Genomic DNA, 26,484 nt, shown 5'->3' with positions numbered 1-26,484 from the left:
ACAATGGTTGTCTGCTCTCACTACTCTCATGGAACCTAGAAGTTCTGCTCGGGAAAGTGAGGAAAGGCAAGGAAATAAAGAAGAAGCCGAGCTAGCATCCTTGTGCCCACTTCCAGGGCCAGAAGCACACTGAACTCTGGGCACAGAGCTGGCACGAAAGCTGGGTCACCCTGACCCTGATCCTCAAGCCCCGAGCAAGGCACGCCACCCCCGACGGGGCGCCAACATCGTTGTTCTTGAGGTCCAGGCCGGTTCCCGCTCCCACGAGCTGGGCGGCCTCCGGCCTCAGTTCACCCACTTGGCCCCCACGCAGGAAAGGATCTGGAGCGCGCCCGGGTTCGGCCGGGCCCCGCCCTCGGGGTGGGGCTGGGGGCGGTCACGTGGGGGGGGCTCCCGGGCCCCCGAGCCCCGCCCCGCCCCGCCCCGCCCCGCCCCCCGCCTCGGCCGGGTCTGGGTCTGGAGACGAGGCGCAGAGCCAGCCGAGGCCGCCAAGCCGGGGCCGCTGAGCTCGGCGGCGCCGCGGGGTCTGGGGTGCCTGCTCGCTGCTCCGCCCGCTCCCGGCCAGCTGTGCAGGCGGCTGAACCCGCCGCCGCAGCACCAGGAGCAGCAGCGAGGACTCGAGCGCGGGTGGCAGCGGCGACACCATGGATCTGTCCTTTATGGCCGCGCAGGTAACGGGGCGCCTTCCCCCGCGCGCCCTGGGCTGCGAAGTTTGGGGAGGTTCGGGGCCCACGGGCTTGCCCTGTCTGCAGCTGCTGGGCGCGCTGGGAGGCTTCGAGCCGGGCGGTGGCGCCCTCCGGGGATCTACGTCCCGGCCCTTTGTCCGGAGCCGGGCATCCCCAACCTGGTTTCTCTCGTCCGAGGCGGCGAGCGCGACTCCCGGGGGTGGGGCGGGTCGTGTGCCCTGAGCGCCCTGGGTTGATCTGTTCCCAGACTGAGAGGGGCCTGGGCGATGCGAGTCGACCCCTCCCTGCCCATCCCCTCCCTGCAGTCCTCGCTCCAGGACCCAGGACTGCCCCGGGGCCGTGCAGCCCAGATCCGTGGAAACCCGGGTGGGTGGGCACCGTCGCTGTTCTCCATTGCCTATCTTCACGAGGCGCGGGAGACCTCGGGCCCCCCCTCCCTTAAGTGGAGACCACAGCCCCCGGCAGCCTGAGGAAGGAGGTGAGACCGGCTCTGTGACCAGCCAAGCGCCAGAGCGCAACGATCCTTTTTTTTTTTTCCTTTGTGCTGGGTCTGTAGTCATCAGTGCCCAACGCGACCATAACTCTTCCCTTGACACAAAACAGGTTGCCAATAGCAGGAAAAAAAACAGATGACCTCTCATCACTTGATCCTTGCTGAAGGAGAATCCCCTTGAGTTCTGAGCGTTGGGTGATCTTTATGTTTCTGTGCTCAGCTCTCATGAGCTAGAACAAAGGCAGGCAGACACCCCCTTTGCGGAGCTGCCTGTGGCCTTCCCCGGACCCAGTGCCAGGGACAGTCTGGCTCCAGGAAAGGCCACATTTGGTCTGGGCGAGTAAATCTCAGTGTACCACATTCGGACCTTGCACCTTCTATGAGTTAGTTATGTTGGGATCCCAGAGGTAGGAAGGCCACCGGGGTCCCTCTGTCCCCTGTATGTGTAGCAGGGGCCCCACTTGCTGCTGTTTAATTTTCCGGGGAACAGATTTTAAGAGAACACTTTCCTTTCCCGCCCCCAAATTTCACCCCGGTCGAAGCCTCTTGAAATAGTAACAGCAAAATCCAGGCTGTATGGACAGCGAGTCTCTGAACAGTCATGGAAGGATGCAGAATCCCCAGGATGGTTTTAGATCCCAGCTCTAGGCAGCCTCTTGTTTTGTTTTCCAAAATGTGCTTTGCTTCAGTCAGCACCACTGGTCTTTTTTTGCCTAATTTTCTGTCTCCTGTTCCTAAACCCACGTTTATAAATATTGTCATGCGGGCATCATTTTAGACAGTGGTGACTTTAGCTACAGGATAACTGGAGTGGCTTCACCAGATTTATTTCTAGGGGAGAGAGGAGCTCACACACGCCTGTCTCTGCCTGCCCTCCTCTGGATCCCACCAAACAGCTTGTGTCCATGGTTACGAAATAAATTGATCACTGCTAACCCTGGGGCGGGCTGGAGCATCGGAAGTTGCCATGGTAACCGGACAAAATAAACGTAGGGCTTTTCTCCATCTGTAGACAGAGCCTGCACAGAGATTGGGTTCTTTTTTTTTTCTCTCTCTCTCTCTCTCTTTTGTTTACTCTCAAGTTTTGTGTGCTCAGTGTGTTCCTGCCAACAGATATTTGGGTATAGATTACATGCCCAGGCCCGTGTCAGTTGCAAGGAGCAGAAACATGATGAGCCATCGCGTGGGGAGAGATGCTGAGGTTTGTGGAGCACCCGCTGTGTGCCAGTCGCTTGCACACTTTATTACAGTAAATCCTTACAAGTCCATGACATGGGCACTGTCATTCCCCCTTTTACCGATCAGGTTATGAAACTTCGACAAGATTAAATAATTTGCCTGCTTGGTGCGTGTCACCAAGCTTCTGTCCCCACACATCAGCAGTGGACAGTTTGATAGGGAAATGTTAATGCCTCCATCTACTTGTTTGGCAGAAGTTGGGTAAACTTGCCTTCAGCAAGTTTCTGTTAGATGATTGGTTGGGGATGAGACAGGATGGATGTGAATCGTGAAAAGACAAGAACAGGAAAACAGTGCCTTCGCGGGGTCGCGTGCCCCGCCCCTCGAACACCTGTCATCGTCAGGACTTGGGGAACGTGAGTTCTGATAGAGTAGAACTACAGACAGATCTCCCCCGGTGGATTCTAGGCAGAGAGGCAGGAGGAGGGAGGCCCGGAATATATTCACAGACTCCTTCAGGAAGGGGGAATGTAGGGGCACAGGACAGCTGGGAGAGGGGGCTGGCGCCAGGTCACAGAGGGGCTGACTGTGGGGTGGGGAAGTTCACATGAATCAGTGGGCAGTGGGAGCCATTGCAGGCCACTGAGCAGGGAAAGGTTTGTGATTGAAGCAGTGCTTTGGGAAGACCCCAGCCCTGTGGAGCATAGTTAGAGGCATATGAGTGGAGCCAGAAGGGCACACCTGCTTGATTAATTGAGCGACTGAAACCAGCTCCCTGTGGCTCCAAAAGCTCCTCCCCCTCCTCAGTGTTGTGAACTGTGAGTCCTGTTTCTGGCTTTAAAAGACTCAGAGGATATAAGCCATTTCAGAAAGATTTGCCTCTCAAACGCTAAGCATTACGAAGACACCCCTTATGGATGGAAAGAGTGGATCCGCAACTCCCCTGATGCAGATCTGCCCTCGCTGGTGCAGGTACATGGGGTTGTGTGATGGGGTTTGGAAGAGGCTGTGGACACTGAAGATGGGAAGACTCAGCTCGTGGACCCCATCTCACCCCCTGAGCCCCGGAGGTGCTCAGCCGCCCTTTCCTCCCCCCTGGACACACCCCAGCCCCTCTCTGCGCAGTTCCTGGGTCCCCAGACACCCTGGTGGGCTGAACGGTAAACAGGAGCACCTGTTTCTCTATGGCCAGCAGTGGCCGGAAGGACAGGGCCGTCCAGACGCCCAGGGAGCTGGGGACCAGGAGAACAGCACAGACGTTGAGGACTGAGCCCTGAATCCCTGTGTCATTGGTGGGGTGGCCCTTACTCCAGAGATGGCCCTGTTCCCTCCCTCCCCCTCCTGGGGGCGGGGGGGGGATCTGATTCCCCTCCCCTTAAATCTGGGTTGGCACCAGCGAATTTCTTGACCAGGAGAAGGCAGTGTGAGTGGCATTCTGGAACCTCAGAGACTAGCTTTGAAGAGGACTGTGGTGTGCATGGATGGCTCCTAGCGTGCTTGCTCCAGGGGAAGCGCAGAGACCCTGAGACCTCCGTGATGAGACAAGGAGTGAACATTTAAGGAACCTACTGCGTGGGCAGAAATGAACGAGAGGGGGGGCGCCTGGGTGGCTCAGTTGGTTAAGCGGCTGCCTTCGGCTCAGGTCATGATCCCAGGGTCCTGGGATCGAGCCCCGCATCGGGCTCCCTGCTCCTCGGGAAGCCTGCTTCTCCCTCTCCCACTCCCCCCGCTTGTGTTCCCTCTCTCGCTGTCTCTCTCTGTGAAATAAATAAATAAAATCTTTAAAAAAAAAAAAAACAAAAAAGAAATGAACAAGAGGGCGTAGGGGCACCAGTCACGTGCTTGAGGCTGTAGGGCCGAGTTCAACAAGCGCACAGGCGGCACAAGAGCTCAGTCTTGTATCTGTCCTCTGCTGCCCCTACAGCAACTAGTCTAAACCCAAGAGTTCCCGACGTTGCTGCCATTAGGATCCCCTGGGAGCTTCTAAGACCTGCTGCCTCCACCGCACCCCGAGTGCTCCCCGTAGAGTCTCAGCTGAAGGCGGACATTTTCGTTATTTTCTGTCATCCGCCAGTGGATTCCAGCGTGTGGTCGGGGCGGGGCTGGAGGCTCGAGGCTAGAACCGCACTTGGGGCCGTCTCCCTCCCCCTCCTCTGGATGGAACAGATCCTTGGCTCTCCGGTCCCTTTCAGGTCGTAAAAGGTCATGTGGTCCCCAGAAGTCACCCGAGTATGGGTTCAGCAACTTAAAAGAGCGAGACCCAGAATAATACAACCCGGGGACTTGCTCCAGAGTCGAGGTTCTCCCTTCCTCCTGCCCACACCTGCCACAGGTGGGAGCCCTGTAGTCGGGTAGGTGGCTCTGCTAATCCCCTCATGCAGACAGGGAAGAAAGGGAGAGCCAGGGTGGCTCAGCCGACAAGTAGAGCCAGGCCTGGAGCCCCAACCGCAGGGCCGTCCTGCACGTGGGCTCACCACCTCGCAGAGCAGATCCAGTGCGGGGGTGTGTGGGAAACCTAGGGCCCCGCCATGGAGCAGCTCCAGGGAATCCTCAGTCCCTGAATACAGAGTGTTGTGATTATGTCCATTTTTGAAAAGATTTTGTTTGTTTATTTGGAGAGAGAGAGAGAGAGCGCGCGCGTGCAAGCATGAGCAGGGGGAGGGGCAGAGGGAGAGGGAGAAGCAGACTCCCTGCTGAGCAGGGAGCCCGATGCGGGGCTCCATCCCAGGACCCTGAGATCACGACCTGAGCTGAAGGCAGATGCTTAACTGACCGAGCCACCCAGGTGCCCCATGTTTATGTCCATTTTTTAAACATGTTCCTAAAGAGGACTGTATTAGTTTCCTGGGGCTACCCTAACAAATTAGCACAAGCAGAGTGGCTTACAACAGAAATGTAATCTCTCCCAGTTCTGGAGGCTAGAAATCCAAACTCCAGGTGTTGGCAGGGCAGGTGTCTCTGAAGTCCCCAGGGGAGAATCTATTCCAGCCCTCTCTCTTAACCTCACGGTGTTGCCTGCAGTCCTTGGTGCCCCTTGCCTGTGGATGCATCTCTCCGATCTCTGCCTCAGCAAACCTGGCACCCGCCCTGTGTGTCTCTGTGTCTCTTCTCCTCTTCTTATAAAGACACCGGTATATTGGATTAGGGCCCACTCTAGTGACCTCATTTTAACTTGATTATACCTGCAGAGAATCTAGTTTGAAAGGAGGTCATGCTCACAAGTATCAGGAGTTAGGGCTTCAAAAGCATATTTTGAGGGGAGACACAGTTTAACCTGTACTAACATCTGAAGACCCGTAAATAACCAGGATCTTGATCCTGGTGTTAGTGGTCACTGGTCTTAGGCAGTGGATGGATCATTTCTCTACACTTTAGTTTCACCATCTGTGAAATGGACACAAAATCGCCTTTCCTGTGGAACTGTTCATCTAGTCCTTCAGCAGATGTTTCCTGTGGGCCAGACCCAGAGCTCTGAGGTGGAGAAGGCCACAGGCCTGCCATGTGATATGTGACATGGGGTAGGTAAATGCAAGTGTCCCAGGAGCCCAGACAAGGCACCTGACCCGGAGGTCAGGGAAGGCTTCTAGAAGTTTGACTTGAGCTGTCTGAAGGATGCTGAGCTGCAAAGAAGGAGGGAGGACATTCCAGGCAGACGGAATGGCATGCTCAAGGGTTGAACGTAATAGGACTTGAAACAGTGTCTCCTGTTGGGCATGGGGGTTGCAAGTCAGGGCATTTGGATGGACTGGGGACAGGTGGGGAAGGAGTTGGAGACTGGGGCCAAGAAGGTGACCTTGTTCAGTGGAGCAGAGTGGGGTGGAGTGACCCACAGAGCAGAGGGCTGGCCTGGAAGGAATGGCTCCTTGCTCCTGCCCTGCAGACACACAGCGGGTTCTTCCCAGTTTTCAAGAAAATGGAAAATTCAGATGTTTACATGCAGTCTGGATTTTTAAATGTTGGCCACTCATTAAAAAATTTTAAGAAGGCAACCAACTACGATGTGAACTGTTTCAGTTACTTATTGCTTATTCTTTCAGTTACTTAGTGGCTTAAAGCAATCGTTCATTTTGCTCACGGTTTTGTGGAACCAGGATCTGGGAAGGACTCGGCTCGGAAGTTTGTTTCTGCTCAATGGCAGCTGGGCCTGGAGTCAAGACTTCCAGCCTCGCACACACGTCTGGCGACTCTATTCAACCTGACCATTCTCACCACTTGGCATGTCGTCTTGCAGATGTTTCTTCAGGCAGCTGGGGTTTCCTCCCAGGATGGTGGTCTTCTTGGTGGTCTGCCTTCCCCCCGAATGGGCATTCCTGGGTAGAAGCTGTGAGGCTTCCTATAAATGAGCCTCAGAAGTCCCAGAATGTCAGTAACTCGGTGTTCATTTGGCCAAGAAAGTCCGAAGGCCAGCCCCAATCTCAGCGGAAAGGATCAGATCCTACCTCTCAGTGTGGGAAGCAGCGTGCATATCCAGGAAGGACAGAAGGAATGGCTATCTTTGGGGACTGGCCTCTGCAGGGGGCAAATCGGGCAGGTGTGTGTGGGGGGTTGATCCTGGGGATGCCCGTGTGATTGCTTTAGACCAGTGGGAGGTGTGTAGAGCTTGACAAAACCTTGTGAACTGCCAACCCCAAGAGAGAAGTAAACTACTACTAAGGAGATAGGCCATGATGTCATTAGGCTGAACTGTATCAAGTTGCTGATACTTGGCCATTTTTGACCTGACAGTTTCATATAGTTCAGCCTAATCAGTACTACCTGGTATGACAGTAAGTTCTTGAGTTATGGAGCAGGGGAGTGAGGAGGCATAGGGAGGGGGATCAGTACCAGCTGGGGGAGATTTGAGGGGGCTTCCTGTGTTTGAGGAGTGGGGACCTCCCTCTCCCCCCGTCAAACACACACACACACACACACACACACACACACACACACACACACCCCTCCCCTCAGCTGGGCTTTTAGAACCTTGACCTTGCTGGTGGGAGGACACAGTCACTCCTGGAACATTATGTTGATAGTGGGCAGATCTTTCTGGAAGATAGCCTGTGTGGTCTAATCATAGCTGAGATACATCTGCTGCCAGTCCCTCTCCCGCTGCCCTTTCCTCCCCCTGGACCTTGGGGGGCTCGCAGTTAATTTGCATTTTAATCATTTTTCGTGGAGAGGGAAAAATCCACAAAAGAATCTGGTAGTGCTGAAGAGGTGATTCTGTTATCTCTTGAAATGGCTTGTCGCTACATTCATGGGCTTGTGGGATTATTCCAAAAGATCTGCAAGACACCAGCAGAAATTTTCTCTCCCCAGAGGAACACAGCACCCCCCAGAAAAATAGAATTCTAGGGAGTCTGGCAGTCTGCTACTTAGAGAATGTTTTCCCTAGCCAGCGACTGCTCTTTTTTCTTAATGTAAAAATTTTCATTAAAATACAAATTGTCTATTATCTCAAATGTTTTTAACCGAAGGGCCTGTCTTGTTGTACTTCAGATTCTCATTTAAAAGATTTAAATATTTTATCATTCCAATTAGACCTGCTTCGGGAGAGAATATAATGCTACATTTTTGCAGGGGTATAATGAGCAGTTAAGGAAGAGTAAAAATCCATGGTACTTTTTGTAGACCAGATTTCGAGACAGCATTTTGGGAGTCAAGACATTTCATTTGACTGGCAATAATTATATGTCACGGAGCTAAGAGAACTGGGGCATCTGGAAGTGAATTGCAAGTCTCCAATCAAATATTTGAGTGTTTATGGAGCAGCTGCTATGTGCTCAACCCTGCTCACCCTGCTTTAAGGATCTGAACCCCAGTTCCTTCTATTCTGAGGTGATGGGGACCCACCTCTGTTTACTCCCCACCCCATTCTGTCCCCTAAAGATGTCCCTATACCTTCCCATCATAACTGCCACTTATTAAATGCTCAAGGGAGCGCCAGGGAGGCCCTGTGTTGTGCAGTACACAGAATCTCATTAAATCCTTTATGATAGCTCCATGGAATAGGCAATTTTAAGATCCATTTTACAGATGAGGAAACTGAGGCTCAGGACATACACACCTGGGATTCAAACCCAGATCTCTATGCCGCGTCGGGTTGTTTTTTTAAATGCAATCTCATAGTCTCTGCCTTCTGATTAGAGTCTTTAAGCCATTCATGTTTAGTGTGATTTTTTAAATGTGGTTGGGTTTAAATCTACTATCTCACAGTCGCCTATTGGTCCCATCTGTTCTTTGTTCCCTTTTCCCTGTTTTTCTGCCTTACTTTGGATTAAGAAATTTTTGTTATTCCGTATGATCTCTTTTGTTGGTTTACTAGCTCTGTTTTGTTACTTTAGTGGTTGCTTTAGGATTTGTAGCATATATCGTTAAGTTATCACAGCCTAGCCACAAGTGGTATTACGCCACTTCACATACAGTGTAAGAACCTTATAAAAATATATTCTTATTCTCCCCTCTCAGCTGTTGTGCTATTATTGTTACACATTTCATTTCTGCTTGTTATAAACCTCACACTATGTTATTTTTGTTAAAAATCAATGATCTTTTAAAGCGATTTAAATAGTAAGAAAAAAAGTCTTATATATTTTCCCATATGGTTATTATTTCCAGGGTTTTTTATTCCTTTGTGTAGATCACAAATGTGGTATCATTTTCATTCTGCCTAAAGGACTTTAACATTTTTAGTGTGCAGAATTCTTCCAACTTTTGTATGTCTGGGGTGGAGGAGTCTTTTTTTTTTTTTTTTTTTGACTGTCATTTTTGAAAGTTAATTTTTACTGGGCGTAGAATTCTAGGTTGATAATTGGGTTTTCAGTGAAGGTATTGTTCCTCCATCTTCTTGCTTGCAGTGTTTCCACTGAGAAATCTGCCGCCACTGGATTTTGGTCCTCTAAACATGTCTTTTTTCCTTTGGCTGCTTTAACAGTTTTCTCTTTATTGATTTTGGGCACTTTGCTTATAATGTGGCTTAGTGTAGGGTTTTTTTCCATGTTTCTTGTGCTTAAAGTTTGGGAGCTTTCACATCTGTGGGTTTGTACTTTTCATCACCTTTGGAGAGTCTCTTGCCATTCTTTCTCTCCCGCCCAGTTTTATGGAGATGGTTGACATGTAACATTGTGTAAGTCTAAGTTCTACAACATGGTGATTTGATACGTGTGTCTATCACAAAATGATTACCATATCCTTACCTCACATAGTTACAATTCTTTTTTACTTGTAGTGAGAACTTTTAAGATCCATTCTCTTAGCAACTTTCAAATATACAGTACAGTATTTTTAACTATAGTCACTATGCTGTGCATTATATCCCCAGAACTTATTTATCTTATAACTGGAACTTTGTGCCTTTTCATTATCTTCACCCAATTCCTCCACCCCCTGCCTCTGGCAACTACCAAGGTGGTCTCTATTTGTATGAATTTAGTTTTCTTTAGATTCCACATGTAAGTGAGATCATACGATATTTGTTTTTCTTTCTGACTTGTTTCACTTAGTGTAAACCCTCAAGGTCCATCCATGGTGGTACAAATGGAAAGAGTTCATTCTTTCTTATGGCTAAGTAGTATTCTGGAGTGGGGTGTGTGTGTGTGTGTGTGTGTGTGTGTGTGTGTGTGTGTGTGTGTGTCCCATCTTTATCCATTCATCCATTGATGCACACTAGGTTGTTTCAGTGTCCTGGCTGTTATAAATAATGCTTCAGTGAGCATAAGAGTGCAGATATCTCTTCAGATAGTGATTCCATTTTCTTCAGCTATATACCCAGAAGTGGAATTGCTGGATCATATGGCAGTTCTATATTTTTTAATTTTTAATTTAATTTTTGAACTTCCATACTGTTTTCCACAATGGTCATGCCAATTTACATTCCCACCAACAGTGCACGAGGGTTACCTTCCCGCCACATCCTCGCCAACACTTGTTCTTTCTTATCTTCTTTCTTCCTGATGCTAGCCATTCTGACAGGTGTGGGGTGACATCTCATTGTGGTTTTATTTTGCATCTCCCTGATAATTAGTCATGTCGAGCACCTTTTCATGCACCTGTTTGGTCATTTGAATGTCTTCTTTGGAAAAACCCAGATTCAGATCCTCTGCCCACTTTTTACCTGGATTGTTTGAGTGTTTTGCTATTGAGTTGTGTGAGCTTTTCATTATTTCTTTACATATCTTTTCTGTTCCCCCTTCTCTTCTCCTTTGGAGACTCCATTTACACATACATTCGGCTGCCTGCAAGTGTCATCCCAGCTCCCTGGTGTTTATTCATTTTTTTGAGTCTCCTTTTCTGTTCATGTTTCATTTAGGGTAATTATCATTGATGTGTCTTCAAGTTCACCAATACTTTTCTTGAACATCCAATCTCTGTGAATCCCTTGCGGTGTATTTTTGACCTCAGACATGGTAGTTTTTATGTCTAGAAGCTTAATTTGTGTCTTTCTTTATATTTTCAATTGTCTTAACATGTTCAGTGTTTCTTTTAGGTTTTTGAGAATGTGGAATAGTTACAACAACTGTTCCTCCGTGCGCCTCTGTTGCTTCTAAATCTGCCTCAGTTCTGGCTGGTTTTGATTGACTGCTTTCTCCTCATTATGGGTCATATTTTCCTGCTGCTTGGCATGCCTGATAATTTTTGATTAGATGCCAAACATTGTGAATTTTACCTTGTGGGATGCTAGGTATCCTTGTATTCCTATAAATATTCTTGAGCTTTATTCTGGGATGCAGTTATGTTACTTGGAAACAGTTTGATCCCTTGGGGTCTTGCTTTTAAGGTTTGTTAGGTTGGACTGAAGCCATCTTTAGTCAAAGAGCCATTCTTTCCTGCTGGTGAGCGAGGCAGTTCTGAGTAATCTACCCAGCGCTTGTGGATTGCAAGATTTTCAAAGTGGCTGGGGGAAACAGGGACTATTTCCGGCCTGTGTGGATGCCAGGCACTATTCTCTGTCATCATTTTGGGTGACTCCTGCCTCCATTGCTTCCCTGACACACATGAACTCATCAGTCCTCTGCTGAATATCTAAGGGGTCCTTCTGCAGACCCCCAGGATTCTCTCTCTGTACAACTCTCTCCCTTCCACGCTCTGCCTCATGGTCCCCAGCCGCACTGGTCTCCCCAGACTCTCAATCCTGTCTTTTCAATCAAGGAACCCACTGGTCTTTGCCTGGGTTCCCCTTTCCTGCCCCACAACCTGGAAACTCTCCCCAAGCAGGTAAGTGAGTTACTTGTAGGGATCACCTGGTTTGTTTCTGTCTCTCAAGGATCAGAGTTCTTCATGGCCTGATGTCCAGTGTCTTGAAAACCATTTTCATGTATTTTGTACATTTTTGTTGTTTCATTTGGAAAGGTAGATCCAGTCCCTGTTACTCCATCTTGGCTGGAAGCAGAATTTTCTTAAGTGTTTTTAACAGCTCTGTTCCCACCTTCCTCCTCTCCTGCGTTGTGGGAAAAGGGGATGTAACAGCCGAGTCTAAATCTGGCCCAGTGCCCACCCCCCTGACTCCCACCTGTGGCCCCTTGCTTGGTTTGGCACGTCTTGGAATCTTCTGTATGTTATAAAATGTGGGCAGTGTTCGCACTTGATCTCACAGGTGAGTCCCTGATGCCAAACTGCACGGACCGAGCAAGTTCCTTTCCATGCTACCCTTGCCACATGAGTTTCTTCCGGATGCCCTATGAGGGGACATCTGAGACACCGAGAGAACCAGTGCTGTGCTGCTGGTGTCAGCCCTGTATGCCCGCAGCTGGAAGTCAGGCAGCTTAGTGAGCAGGGGTGGGTTCCCTGAGGCTTCCCTCTAGGCCCCTGCACCTTGGAGAGAGGCTCAGTCCCCAGAGGGATGAAAATGAGGGCTGGAGCAGGCTGGCAGGCAACAGTCGGGACCCTGTGTGTCCTCTCCAGACCCCTCAATGACCCTTCATCCATCCCCTCAGCACAGAGCTGTGGGAGCCGGTTAGAAATGCGGTTAAACTTGGCTTCCAGCAGCTTTACGGGGGGGACCTCGGGGAGGTGACTAATTGCTCTCCCAGGCCCCTGTGCCCCTGCCTCTCCGCTGAGCCTGGCAGTGCTGCCTGCCATCTCCTGCCTCCTCTCCGAGGTCCCGCCAGCCCTTCTTCCTCCCCGTGGAGATTCCGCGGTGGCCCCACTCTGCATCCCAAAAACCAAATCTATCAGGCAGGGTGGGCTTGCAGGCGGCGTGCCACAGAGAGGCGCTCCCGAGCTGTGTTGGGGGCTGTCTAGGAGCCAAAAAGGAGCTATTACCAGGCCTCATCAGCTTTGTCACCCTGATCAACATTGTGTGAGCACACATTACATAGAGAACGTCTCTCCCAGGCACGCAGATGGGTGAGGCAGGAGCCTGCCCCAGGTGGGAGAGGGGGCGGATGGTGTGGATGACTCTTGAGCACCTTGAGGACCAGACTCCGTGCATGACCACCCAGTGAGGACAATACTGCCGCACGCCCGTTTCACATGGGGGTGGGGTGGGGAATGAGGCTCAGAGAGCCTGTGGATCTGACCAAAGTCACCCAGGCAGGAAGAGGTAAGACCGGGCTGGATCCGAGCCAGGGCCCCGCTACCAGCTGGGGAGCTGGGTTGCAGCGCTGAAGTGGGGCGCCCTGAGCCCCTGACCAGTGTGGTTCTGTGTCACAGCACTCCTCAGCCCAGCCTTCTGTTAGCCCGTCTTCCTCCCTAGAACCTGTGTGCGCTGAGGGGACCCTGGCTGCCAGGTCTTGTTCCAGAGCCTAGACAGGCTGGCGCCGAAGGCTGGCCAAGGGCCCACAGGAGGCTGAAAGAGCTGGGGGCGGGGCTGCAGCAGGGGGAGCTGCTCTGGAAGTGGTCCTCCCCCTCCTCCTCCTCACCCCCGCAGCCCTCCACCTCCATCAGAGCATCAGAGAATCCTGGCATTCCCTGAGGGCCAGGGTTCCTGTCTCCTTTATGCTGGGATCACGACTGCCCAGCCCAGGGCCAGACCGGGTAAATATTTAATCAGTGAATCAGGACGGCCAGGAATCCACAGAAGCACAAGAAAAGCTGGATAGAAAACTATGTTTTGCATCGCCTTGCATCACTTCCTGCTGGGGTCTGGGTCACAGCTTTCTTTCCCTAAGGTCCCCAGTTACCAACAATACCCAGTCCCACCACCACACCCCACAACCTGTGTCTGAACTCCCCAGCACCCTCCCGTGCGCCCCGCGGAGTGTCTGGCACGGGGGCGGCCCAGGACTAGGGCTTTCCATGCAGTATTTTATCCCATCCTCTGAACAGCCCCATGGTGGTCGTCCTGCCCAGAGAGCTAAAGACCCCCGTGGCCAGGAGCTGATGGGACTAGGGTTTGACCAGAGGGCTGATCCTTCGACAACTTCTGGACCTCAGCATCACAGCACTGACTCAGAGATAAGGCCGCCCACTGTCCAGGTCTGCCCAGGACTGAGGGGCTTCTCAGGATGCCGGCCCTTATGTGCTGACACCCGGAGACCCCTTGGCAAACCGGGAGGGTGGGTCACCCTGCTCACAAGTCAGCTGGCGTTCCAAAGGGCTCTTTGGATCCCACGGGGATGGCCGACATGCTCTTCCAGAGAGGTGCACTGTGGATTTCACTAAGGCTCGTGCTCTTTACAAATGAATGGGGGTATTGGAATTAGTGCCTTGCCCCCAGCCCATTCATTTCTCTGATAGTCCATAAGCACCCAGTAGAGGTTAGATACTGGTCTAGGTACTGGGTGCAAGGAGGGGGACAAGTGCTAAGATCCCTGCTGTCTGCATGGGGACAGATAATGAAAGTACAGGTGAACACATATACAGCCAGTTATAGTCAGGGATAGCACCTCCCATGAGAGGTTGCCAGACACCGGGAGAGCATACAGCCTGCCCACCCACCTCTGTGTCCCAGCAGCCACCCAGCGGGGTGCCCAGAAACTGTTGACCCCTGTGGCTTCATCAGGAAGGTGGCAGAGGGCAAGGAGGACCCCTCACACCCCTGGCCCCAGGAGCTGACTCCCTGGGGCTGGCCAGGCTCTGCATTCTTCTCTTCTGCGGTCCTAGCCCTGCTGCGTGTCCCGGGCCTCTGAGTCCTGGCCTGGGCCTGACAGCAGGCGGCTGTCTCATTAGGAGAGCAGAGCCCACCTCTAGGAAATAAATCCCAAGGCTTGGGGAAGCTGGTTAGCTTGGCTGCCCTCAGTCCCTTCTGTCTCCCACTGGCCACCCATCACCTAGAAGCCTTCCGCTGGTCTGGAACACTGTTATGGGAGCACACTCAGCCTGGAGCGTGGCTCGCCCTGTTGGTCCCCAGTGGCCCATATGGGGAAGAAATGCCAAAAGAAAAAAAAGATAGCCCTGCTGGAGTCATGAAGCATTGGTAGAGAGCACTCACTCCAGACACGTTGAAGCTGAACGCCACCCCCCGTACACCGAAGCCTTACAGCTCATCCCCCTTTACACATATATATGCCTCCCCTCTCTGTCCAGGGGACCCTCAGAGGCTAAAAGGACAAACAGTGCCTTATTCCTCTTTGGAGCCCTGGGGCCTGGCCCACCGTAGGTGCTTAGTAAGAGCCCATGGAATGGACACAGTGAGCCCCCAAGTCGGGGAACCCAAGAGTGAGTTCTGACTCCTATGTTTGCCTTACTCCCAGACCCTGGCCAGATCCCCAGGCAGCTCTACTGTAATGCCCGAATCCTTCCCAGCACGCCTCGTAAGGTGGTCCTCTGTGTATCTGCAGCGACAGGGACCTCACCACCTTGCAAGACCATGACTTCCACTGGAGTCAAGCCTGCCACTATGCAGCCAGGGAAATCACTTCTTCTCTCCAAGCCCCTGCATGCTCAGCAGTGCAATGGGATCGTGGTAGTTGTGATAAGTTATGATCAACCTCAAGATTTTGAGGCTTCACAGTGGTAATGTGGCTCCTGGAAATTGTCAGCAAATGGGAATGATTCACGACAAACTTCCTCTCCCGAGTCAAAGCCCTTTAATTCTGCTGACTGGTCCCAGGCAGCGAGTCTAATCCGGCTTGCGTGTGGTGGGCTCTTCTGTGATTGCATAGGTGGGCCAAGGAGAGCACCTGAGGTGGGGAAACAGGAGGCCCGAGTCCTAGGGCTGGCTCTGCCACGTGTGACTTGGAGTAAGATACTTAACTTCTTGGAGCCTCAGTGTCTCTGTCTGTTAGACGGGGGCAGTAACACTCAGCTCATGGTGTGGGCAGGAGAATGAGGTGAGATGGTGGTTGTAAAGTTCATGCTGGGCAAGACTGCACAAATGCCCGTAATTATTACTCTGTTTGAGCGGTCCTCCTTTATCCTCCCTTGGTATCATTCCTTTTTTCGGACTAAATATAGCTATTTCCCTCAATTGTTTTCCCAAATGAATATTCTCTGTGAAATCTTCACCAGGTCAGGCAGTGTTCTTATAAATACATTTTCTTAAAATACGACGTGATGGTCCAGAAGAATCCATCACCCCCTTGGATCTAGTCCTGATACACCCATTAATGTGGCCATTGAGAGCCAAATCTTGCCTCCCATAATGCTGTACCTTTGACTTATACTGATGAGAGACGTCTCTTTTCTGAGCATGATTTAGCCAGTTCTGCCTTCCAGAATTTGTACAACTGATCTTTTTGAACCTTAGCACAGAATGTAAAGAGCTGTGAAGCGTCTGAAATTCTACCCTGTTTGTAAGTTTGCCTGCTATGATTTAAAAGATGCTGACAGAACAGATGAGGCTCCTGGATAAAGGACTTTATGACTCATAGTGCAGCCGGCAGCCTGAGCTTCATGTTCTCATCAGGGCACCTTACGGCACGAGCCCCGGGGAGGTGATGCCGAGCAGCCCCGGGGAGACTCTTTCTGCACACACACCGGGTTTGTAGAACAGCTGAGAAACCCCATGCTTAGGAAACCCCACTCTTTTCAAGGGAGCTGCTTGGCAAACCTGCCCAACCTTTGTCCTAGAGGGAGCTGTCACCCCGGTCAGGAAACAAATGTGCCCTCTGGCACACAGGGAACATAATCTTTCTTCAGGGCGGTTTGCTCTGCAAATGTCCTTGAAAGATAGTCTGAAACAGGGCACCTGGGTGGCTAGTTGGGTTAGGAGTTTGACTCTTGATGTTAGCTCAGGTCATGATCTCAGGGTTGTAGGTTCGAGCCCCGTGATGGGCTCCATGCTCGGTGGGCAGTCCGCTTGAGATTCTCTCTCTCCTCTCCCTCTGCCCTTCCCCAGCTCATTCTGTTTCTCTCTCTCTCTCTCTCAAATAAATAAATAAATCTTTAAAAACAAAACAAAACAAAAGATAGTCTGAAACAAAAGCTGTCGATTCTTTTGCCCAGAAGGCGCCACGAGAGATGGATGGAGAAAGGGCTTCCAACTTCTCCCGCAAACCGCTGTGCACAGATCTGGGCTTGCGTCTCCCTTGGCCACTCCTGAGCTGTGTCACTTCAGGCAAAGTACTAGCCTCTCTGATGCTCTGTTTCTACAGCCTGAAGTAGAAGTGCTGGAAGGCATTCTTGGGAATAGCCTTCTGGAAGTGTGCTAGCTGTGCGGGTACCGAGTGGGCTGAGGAGAGAAGGCAGCAGAGCCGCGGTCACCATGAGAGGGAGCTCATCCTTCCAGCACTTGATTCTCGCCCCTGTGTCTCCACCATCCTTCCCTGCCCTGATCCTCACGCTCCTGCCCCTTCTCTCCTGTCAAATGGGCAGAATGTCCATCCTGGCCCAGAGCCCTGCAGCCGTGGTGAGCGCCTGGAAGCCGGGCTTGGGAGGCTCGGAGCAGAAAGCGCAGAGCCTGGCTTGTGCCCCAGCTTAGGGGACGTGGGAGAGTTACTTTCTGAGTCTCAACCTCCTCATCTGTATCCGTATCATTGAACCTGCCTCCTGGGACTTAGGGCCGTTGGGAGCATTCGAGCATGAGACGTGCTCAGCGGGGCCGTTATGGTGCTGTTCTGGGAGTCCGAGCTTCCCGGAACACAGTGTGGGGCTGAGGATGTGCGTTTCCTACCTGGTGGGAAAGGCGACCACACCAGCCCCTCCCTGGAGAGAACTGATTAGGAAGAGCACCACGAAGGGGGCTGCGGGGCACGAGCTGGTTTCACAAACCTTGCCAACCACTCCGCATGCTAGGCATCCCCGTGGCAGGGCCCCTGTGAGCCCCCTGCGTCAAGAATGCAGAACTGACCAGGCTGCCCTCCCACGGGCTGGAGAAGCCGGGGTAACTCGGGCCCCTGGACACCTGCTGTCTGGTCTTGGCAATGCTGCTCACACACTGTGTGACCGTGGGGCAGGGTGACCAACGTTCCCCTCCCTAGGCTCCATTTAGGGCCTCAGTGTAGTGTGGTGGTTAAGGGTTGGAGACCAAGAGTCAGACAGACGGGGTTCGAATCCTGGATTCGGTTGAGCGTCTGACTCTTGATTTCAGCTCAGGTCATGATCTCAGGGTCCTGGGATCGAGTCCCGCATCAGGTTCCTCACTCAGCGGGGAGTCTGCTTGGGATTCTCTCTCCCTCTCGCTGTCCCTCTGCCCCTCCCCCTGCTCTCTCTCTCTCTCTTTCTCTCTCAAGTAAATAAATAAATCTCAAACGAACAAACAAACAACTGGCTGGGAGATTCGAACTTGCCATCTATCTTCCTCGGCCTTGATTTCTTTATCTGTAAAGTGGGGATGATGACGTTTGCTGTCCTGTGTTGTGAGGCTTGGACAAGGCCAGATGTTTGCAGAGCCCGGCCGCTAACTGGTGCCTGTTGTAATGTTGCATTCCGTGTCTTGGGTCTGCAAAATGGGGCAGGTGGGAGTGGACCACGGGACCTCTTACTGCATGGGGACATGGAAAGACTCCTGGAGTCAAGGTGGGCAAACCTTGGTCCAAATGCTCCTTGGCCTCTTCCTGGCTGTGTGTGACCTGGACAAGTCCTATCACTTCCCTGCACCCGTGATCAATGGCAGCAGCTGATCACACCTCCTTCCGCCCCATGTGACAAAAGCACTGGTCACCAAGCCTGGCCCGGGGGCTGGGTCGGTGGTCAGGGTGCCTCTCAGCTGGAGCTTGTCCATCAGCAGGGCTGCTGACCCCAGAGAGCACTCCTCTGTCTGAGGCTGTAGCCAGGAGGAAGGTACCAGACATAGAGTCCTGCTTGGGGCCAGAGCAGGTAGGATTCTCAAAGTGGGCCACACGCAGGTCCCAGTGGCTGGAGCTCCATCTCAAACCAAGGCTTAGTCCTCAGGACATCCACTGGAGCAGCTTGGGCTGATGGACCGCCCCCCCATGCCAGCTCACTGCACCCCTGCGGCAAGCAGGGTGGATGGTCCCATGGGGGGACAGGAAGGAACAATGCCTTCTGCAAATGGAAAATCTGCTCAGCCTCCTCCTGGCAAATGACGTCTACTGGGCCCTCCGAGGTGGAGCCCATTTTCTGTACTTTCGGTCAGGAAAATTCAGTGGTGCTAAGGGATATTCAAGGAGGAGGAACCTGCAGGCCTCCATTCCCTGGATCCATCGCGGAGAGGAACGTGAGGACCCCAGGGCTCCTTCTGGTTTGATTCATGTCACGGTGGTGGGCGAGTTGACCTCCAGCTGCCATGGGTCCCTGGGGTCACTATACAGTGCCAACCATGGGAACGCCTGCCACGTGCTGGGTGCCACGCTCTGGCTGACGGCTTCACTTGGACCAGCACAGCTAAGCCTCACCAGTACGTTCTGAAGTAGAAACTACAATCACGCTCATTTTTCAGATAAAGCAGCTGAGGCTGGGAGAGGTGACGTAGCAGAGCAGAGATTTCCGCCGGCTGCCAGGTGCCCACGTGCTTTTCCTCACCTTCCTCCCTGGGCTCAGTGGCCCTGCCTCGTGGCAGATGTGTTGCTAGATCTGAGCTCAGCCCGAGTAGGGAATCGGAAGAACGGCAGTGATGGGCATCCCTCACCTTTCCCACGGTGCTTTTCGGTTTGCCACAGCAAGCTCCGATACGGGAATGTGGGTCAGCATCTCTGCTTTTAAAAGTGGAAACCCAGGTGCAGAGGGGAGAGGTGGGTATCCCTATGCCATGGGGATCCAATCCCTATGCTGTATTTCAGCTCTTCCACAGGGTGTGGCCTAGGGTCCAGAAGCAGCTCCGGAGAAAGGGCAGCCCCACCAAAGGCTAAGGAAGCAGCTGGTGGGTGGCCTGGGAAGGTTCCAGAGCGGGGGAGCCGGCGCTGCATCTGGAAGAGTGCTCAGCATGCAGGAGGGGCCCTGCTGGGGGCTGGGGAAAGGCACTGCCCCAATGGACAGAATGGTGGCCAGATGCCAGGTCCTCTGGCTTCGTTGCCCACCAGGGATGAACCCCCCGGACCTGGAAAGCAGAGGGGCCCAGATCACGGCATCAGCGGACTGATGCTACCCCTCGGGCCCTTGGGCGAAGCCCGGTCTTCCTTCCTTAATCCACTTAATTCATTCAACAGCCATCCTCTGGGCCCCTCACCTGGGTTTGACTCCAAGCTAGGTACCAGGAGAAGAGGTGGCCCGGACAGTCCCTGCTACCAAGGGGCCGGCCGTCTGGTGGGAGAGCAGGGGAGCCAAGAGAACTGATGATACTGAGAGAGAAGGGTGGGGCGGGCTCTCTGGGAGGGCTTCCTGGAGGAAGTGGTGTCTCAAGCCCTGCTCTTATGGGCTTCCTATCCTGCTGCTCTGCTTCTGCGCTTGAGGCTTTCTTGGAGGCTGCAGCAGCTCCGGGGTGACCACAGGCTCTGGAGGGAACAGGCTGATGGGTCCTTGACTCCTGTAATTCTGGGCTCCAGCCAGCACCAGGTTCTGTTCTGTTTGGGGGCCTGCAAAGCTTGACCTTGGAACAGTGAGGCCCCTCAGGAAGGAAGGAGGGCCAGGGCAGGGGTGAAGTCCAGGTGTTCCTCCTACCTTCTCCCACCCGATGAGTCTCAGAACCCCATCATGTGCCCCCTCTCATTGCACCTGTAATGCACAAGGCCCCCTGGCAATGGTATGTATGCCCAGAGCCCAGGGGCCTCCCGCCCGCCACGTTCACTCTGGACTAGGCCCAGCCTCCTGCCTGAGACCCCTCCTGCGTGGGTGTTCAGGTCTCTGGGTGTCGGTCCTGGGACATTTGTTCTCCTGGGAGAGTTGGCTCCCCATTTGGGCAGGGAGAGAGCATGAGGTTCTGACCGCCAATCATAGACTTGCGTCCTGCTGTAGCAGGAAGGGGCCTGGCTTCGAAGCTCCCTTCCCACAGAGCTGGTGTCAGTCCCATGTGGGACAGGGAAGGGGGCCTGGCCTGGGGATGCACCTGGGACAGTGGTTGGAGCTGGCCTCTAGGAAAGATGTCCTCGAAGACCACCTGCTCTTCCTCTGCCTTCTTCTCGTCAGTCTTAATAACTGATCTGTCCTTACAATACCTTAAAAAGCCTCCACTTTGGGAACACATACTGCTCTCCTGTGTCCCCTACCCCAGCTGTGCTTCTGCCTTTGGAGGAAGACACACCTGCCTTCAAAGTCTTGCTCTGTCGTCCAGGCTCCTGTGTGACTTGAGCCCATCACTTAGCAGCTCTAGACCTGTTCCCTTGCCTGTGAGATTGAGCAAGTGACATTTGTCTGGAAGGGTTCAGTGGGTCCTGGGAAGAGCAAGGGCACAGGCCTGGCATGGAGCATTGTCTAGATCTAAGGAAGGGTGGCCTAGGAAGGGGGATGAGACATCAACTCATGATGTTAGGGTGGCCTGTTCCCCGCGCTCAGGTCTGTGGACTGCCTAGTCCTTCCTCCGACCAGCCTGGCTCCGGCTGGCAAAGGCCCCTGACTCAGACCAGTCCCTTCTCCTCGTCTCAAATCCGGTGGTTCCTTTCCCATTTTTTAGCTCCATTATGGGTCAAGGTTGGTGCTACCTGGCAGGCTGAGATTCATTGTGTTGCATTTGAAAGCTCATCCGTCAGTCACAGTGGTTGACTTGCAAAAGAATTGTGTGCAAGGAAGCAAAAGCCTTTAGCTTTAGCTGTATTCCTCATTTTAAGGTGATGAGCATGTTGAATTGATTCAGACCACTTCAGGGGATTGGCAGTCAAGGGGCTACTTACAGCAGGTTGGTGGAGAAAATCCTCCTGATCGTGACCTTGGCTGACCAAATAGTTTTCTACAGCAAATATTCTAACAAGTGATAACAATATTCACAGACTGGATGTTGTTAAGTCAATAGCATTTAGAGCTGTTGAAACAGAGCGTTCATTATAATATCAAAGCTGGTGGCTCTTCTCAGTAAACAGAATTAAGCTTGCCCTTTGGAGGACAAGATGCAGAATCGATTTGGCTTTAACTTAAATGTTACGGTAACTGTGATATAAATATTTCATAATCTTTCCTCTTAATCTGTCTAAGCGAAGATAAACAAAAGGCCCTGTATCAATAGCTCCATGGTTTCTCAAATTTCAAGCAAACCTATCTTTGGATCCTGGTTTATTTTTTACTCCTGGTGATGTGTAATTTACAGATGATCAAGAGCACAACTCTTAAGCCTGAAGCCTGATGAATCTACATATTGTGCTGAAAATTGTTGACCTATCAGGCCTGGCTGCCATCATGTGAAATCCCTGCTTAGAAAGTTGGTGCTTGGCTGGAGGGTGCCACCTCTCCTAATTGCAAACGGTGGCTCACCGTACCGACGCTGTTCATGCAAACAGTATGGTCCATGCGGAACTCTTGCTTTCCTTCCTGGGGGTCTGGAATTTGGGTGTGTGCTGGGCAGAGGGTTCCTGCGTGACCAGCCCCCAGTAAAAACTCTGGTGCTGTGTATCCTTGGTTGGCTACATTTCGGACATTTTGTCACAACCTGTTGTTGAGGAATTGGGTGCATCCCGTGTGACCATACTGGGAGGAGACCCTTGGAAGCCGGTGCCTGGTTTCCTCTGGGCTTCATCCTTTGCACCTTTTCCCTTTGCTGATTTTGCTCTGTGTCCTGTGCTATAATACATGGGAGCCCTGAGTCTTCCCAGAGCATCATCAGACCTGGGGTGGGCTCAGGGGCCTGACGTGCACATGTAGAAGTAGATCATGCCCCCCCTAAAGATGCCCTCTTGCAGCCAGTACCTGCCAAGGACTTGCTCACCCATCTCGCTCTCCCTGTCCCCCCAACCCTGTCAGGCTTTGGGGAGCATCTTTCACTGGTCACTCTTCTAGAGAGAGCTCTGTTTGCATACCGAAGAACTGCTTTCTTTTTTTACACACAGCTTACTCACAAATGCATCTTTTTGTCTCCTGAAAATAGCTGCCTCTGACCCAGCGATGTTTTATCTTCTAGAACGTTCCTTAATGACATCATTTCTACTGACCCTGTTCCCTGACCCCCCAGCACTTACCTCCCCATTCTTACTTTTAAAAACCTTGTGAATAGTGGCTTATTATAATGATGCACATTATTAAAACACTCCTGGGGGGGTTTCATAGTCAACTTTCTTGCCAGAGACTTCTTAATAAGCTCTAATCCAGATTCATCAGAACAGTTTTGAATGGGAGCTTACGTGGTGGGTTTTCCCACACAGCCAGACCCCGAACATGTTGTAGAGATATACAGGTGACTCGGGGAAGTGCTTCAGAGAGTCTGTTCTCTCAAGCAGAGAGCTTTGAGGGATAAGGTACAGCAACCACCAGGCTACTGTCCTCCCTAGAGGGATCAGGGTTCTCTCAGGGAATGACAGGCTTTCCATAGTTCTAGCTGAAGGAGATACAGAAAGGGCTCGGTTTGCGCCCACCGTGTTGACCAGGAACAATAGCAAAAAGTCAAAATCAGCAAATAGAGACAAATAGGGTTAAAACAATTTAATCCCTTGAAACAACAGGATTCTGAAATACTGATAGATCTTGCATTGATGCAATTAAGTATTTTTTTAACTCTTCTCCCGTGTAATTCATTTTCATGCAAACTCTCAAGAGACCAATGTATTTCCGACGATGTGTGAATGAGGCTCCTAAAACAAACACAGAGCCGTGCAGACTCCAGAGTCTAGTTTTATGGAATGAAATAACCTGATCAATTCATGTTTACATTTGTTCCTGGATAAATAGGATCCATTTTTCTTATCACGTATTTTTGGTGCCAGAGTTGAGGTCACTCCAGAGTTTCACTCCTGGAAGCCAGAGGAGGTTGGAGGGGTTCACACCAAACCGTTCTGCCCTTGGCTACCTCTCCCTGCACATAGAAGTCTTAGGTAAATATTGGGCACAGAATGGAACCTGTGAACACCTGGCGACAGCAGGAAGTAGGGGCTGGGTGTGTATGTGTTGAATTTACCGTATTTTCTTTCCAGTAGAACTCGTTAGTGGCCGTATAACCAGTATGTAAGAGATGATGCCTTTGGCTGAGCAAGATTTATTTATTTTTGTAAAGATCTTATTTATTTGAGAGAGAGAGAGGGCAGGAGTCCGGGGGGCGGGGCGGGAGGAGCAGAGGGAGAAGCCGACTCCCCGCTGAGCAGGGAGCTCAGTGCGGGGCTCGATCCCAGGACCCTGAGATCATGACCTGAGCCGAAGACAGACACTTAACCGACTGAGCCACCCAGGCGTCCTGGCTGAGTGAGATTTAAAGAAATAAACACCTCAGCATCATCCTCAATGGGATGATTATTCTAATGCTTGGTTTTCTATCTTGGTAACCACATCCCTCCCTAATAAGGAGTTAATCAAACTTCCCGAAGAGAAATCCTCTATCCCAAGCCTTCAGCATGTTTTGAAGTCAGAAGCCCTTGCAGGCAACTTATCTGCTCACAGCTTTTCTCAGAAAGTCACTGCGCTTATCAGGCACCTGCTGTATGCGCCCACTGTCTCTGAACCTGCCCTCCCTCCTCCCGTCTGGCAGCTGGGCTGCTGTCTCTTGGGTCAGATGAAGAAGGTGGGCTTGGGGTGAAGTAGTGTGTCCATGACCCCAGAGGGAGTGACCTGAGCCCCCAGCCCTCTGCCCACTTCACCCATGTGATGAGCATCATAGCTGCCGATTGCTCCCAGTCCGTCAGGAAGGGAGGAAGGAAGGGAAGGAGGGAGGGAGGAAAGAAGGAAGAAAAGCCAAAGGACCAGTGGATCTTTCTCTTACCCTCTCCTTTATCCCCTCTTCTTTCTTCCCTGCCTTTTGCAAAAGCAGGCATTGAGGTTACGGCCCTCCACGTGCATCTCTACATTAATCATTTACTACACTGGGACTGTTATTATCACTTGGAAAGGAGGCATTTTCTACCTCTTCATAGAGAAAATGCCTCCGCCCCAGCGCCCTGCTAGCTGCTGGTAACCATCAGGTACCCTCAAGACCACTTTTCTGAGTGGCATCCTTGCCAGACCACCCAGGGGACAGGCCCACATCCCTTTTCCAAACTTTTCAGCTGAAACTGGACTGGGGTTTTTCAACAGAGGATCGGAGCACTTTCTTTGCTCCTGGGCTGTCAAGCACATGCTTTCTGGGGCACCCTGAGCCTGGTTAACCCTAAATACTCTTGGGAAGAATATAGCCTTGTTTCTGAGATGATTTCTCTCCAACAGGCAGGTTTCCTATGGAGCATAATACAGACTCGATTTAGCCCAACAAGCCCGGGAGCATATGGTGAGTACCCGCTATGTGCACTCAGGATCTAAGGTGACAATTCAGGTCTTCGCAGTCCTGAATCATAAAACAAATATCAGCACATGGTAAAACCTTGACTTTTATCACACAGGAGGAAAAATCTTTTCATCTGACCCTTGCAAAATCTCTGGGAGGTGGAGGAGGTCGGGATCATCATGGCATGTCTGTGGTTTGAAAGCTGAGGCCCGAGAGGTTTTTCAGCAGCTGCTGATTTGCAGCTGTGAGTAAGCTCTCTGCTCTCCTTGCCCTTGGCCAAGCCCCTGATGGCGGATGGTTGCCCTCAGGAACAGGTCAAGAAGGGGATTGTCAGCTGCAGAGGAATCATGTTCTTCTTTAAAAGCCCTCTTGACCTGAGGAACAGGACTGTGAGATCCTCTTGAGGAATCATGAGAGTCCTAGCCCAGTCTTCATTTGCTTTCCTGGCGCTTGGCTTTTTCCACACTGGGACTGTTGCAGTGGCCAGCTCTGTGGACCAGCCTTTCTCTCTGGAAGGGACTGCCCAGGGAGCCAGCCTCCTTTTTTTCTCTGGCCCTGTTTTCTTCACAACACACCAGGCTGGATTTCCCTCCCATGGACAGGCAGGGGGCTGTGACGTGGCTTCCCGAACATGGATGGGGAGAGTCTTCCTCTGGCTTCTGACCCGGCTGGGCTTGCAGAAACACCTGTGAGTGCAGCGGTGCCCCGGGAGGCTCAGTTGGTTGAGCGTCTGACTCTTGATTTCAGCTCAGGTCATGATCTTAGGGTCCTGGGATCGAGTCCCGCGTCAGGTTCCTCACTCAGCGGGGAGTCTGCTTGGGATTCTCTCTCCCTCTCGCTGTCCCTCTGCCCCTCGCCCTGCTCTCTCTCTCTCTTTCTCTCTCAAGTAAATAAATAAATCTTAAACGAACAAACAAACAAAAGAAACACCAGTGAGCACACCTCCTGTGTTCTGAGCTGGCTTGCTTCAACAATGACCAGCTTTCTGAGACAGTAACCAGTGCAGCCAACAAAAGGTGGGGAGAGATTGCTGCTCACCAGCTCAACTCACAATATCAGCAAGTAGTGGACAAACAACCCCTTTTCTCCACCGGACAGGCTTTCTGTACATCTATCGGGACCCATCTCAAGGGTCACCCCTTCATGGAAGCCTTCTGGAAGCTTCTTAGGACATTAGTCATTCCTTCCCTTGTGTCTCATCTCTTCTTCCTGCTGACACAGGTGTCCCTGGGGAGAAAGGGCAGGGCAGATTCACCAGGAACGTCATCAGTGGGAGGAGACTGGTGTTTTAAAAATGTTCCCCTGGAGGTCCCAATGGGCACCTCCAGTGGAGAGTGTCCGGCCTTTGGTTCTTGTTATTTGTCTCATGCCACAGTGACTACCAAAAATGATTTTGTGGTACAGAGGAAAGGAGATGAAAAAATGATCCAAACATTTTCCTTATTGCAATAGTCACCCTCCACTTATGGCAAGAATACTTTCAAATGAAGTCTTTCCTTTTTTTTTTTTTTTTCCTTAAGCTCCAAAAGCGTCCCCTCAGGGAGGTAAGCATGCTGGGTAGGTCATGGCCCCAGCCTCCCTTCCCTCCAGGGCGGACGCAC

General features: G+C 51.8%; 1 protein-coding gene across 1 annotated transcript in view; it reads left to right on the top strand.

Moving 5' to 3' along the window:
• The first annotated feature begins 444 nt into the window (after nt 1-444).
• C6H14orf132 (chromosome 6 C14orf132 homolog) overlaps nt 445-26,484 on the top strand; it is a 48,216-nt gene continuing 22,176 nt past the window's right edge. The window contains exon 1 of the mRNA XM_027571861.2: nt 445-671. Coding sequence (XP_027427662.1) covers nt 645-671 — 27 coding nt within the window. The 5' untranslated portion in view covers nt 445-644. The remainder of the gene's footprint in view (nt 672-26,484) is intronic.

This window comes from Zalophus californianus, chromosome 6 (assembly GCF_009762305.2).
Source record: "Zalophus californianus isolate mZalCal1 chromosome 6, mZalCal1.pri.v2, whole genome shotgun sequence".
Taxonomy (NCBI): Eukaryota; Metazoa; Chordata; class Mammalia; order Carnivora; family Otariidae; genus Zalophus; species Zalophus californianus.
This window is presented reverse-complemented; position numbering and strand designations above follow the sequence as displayed.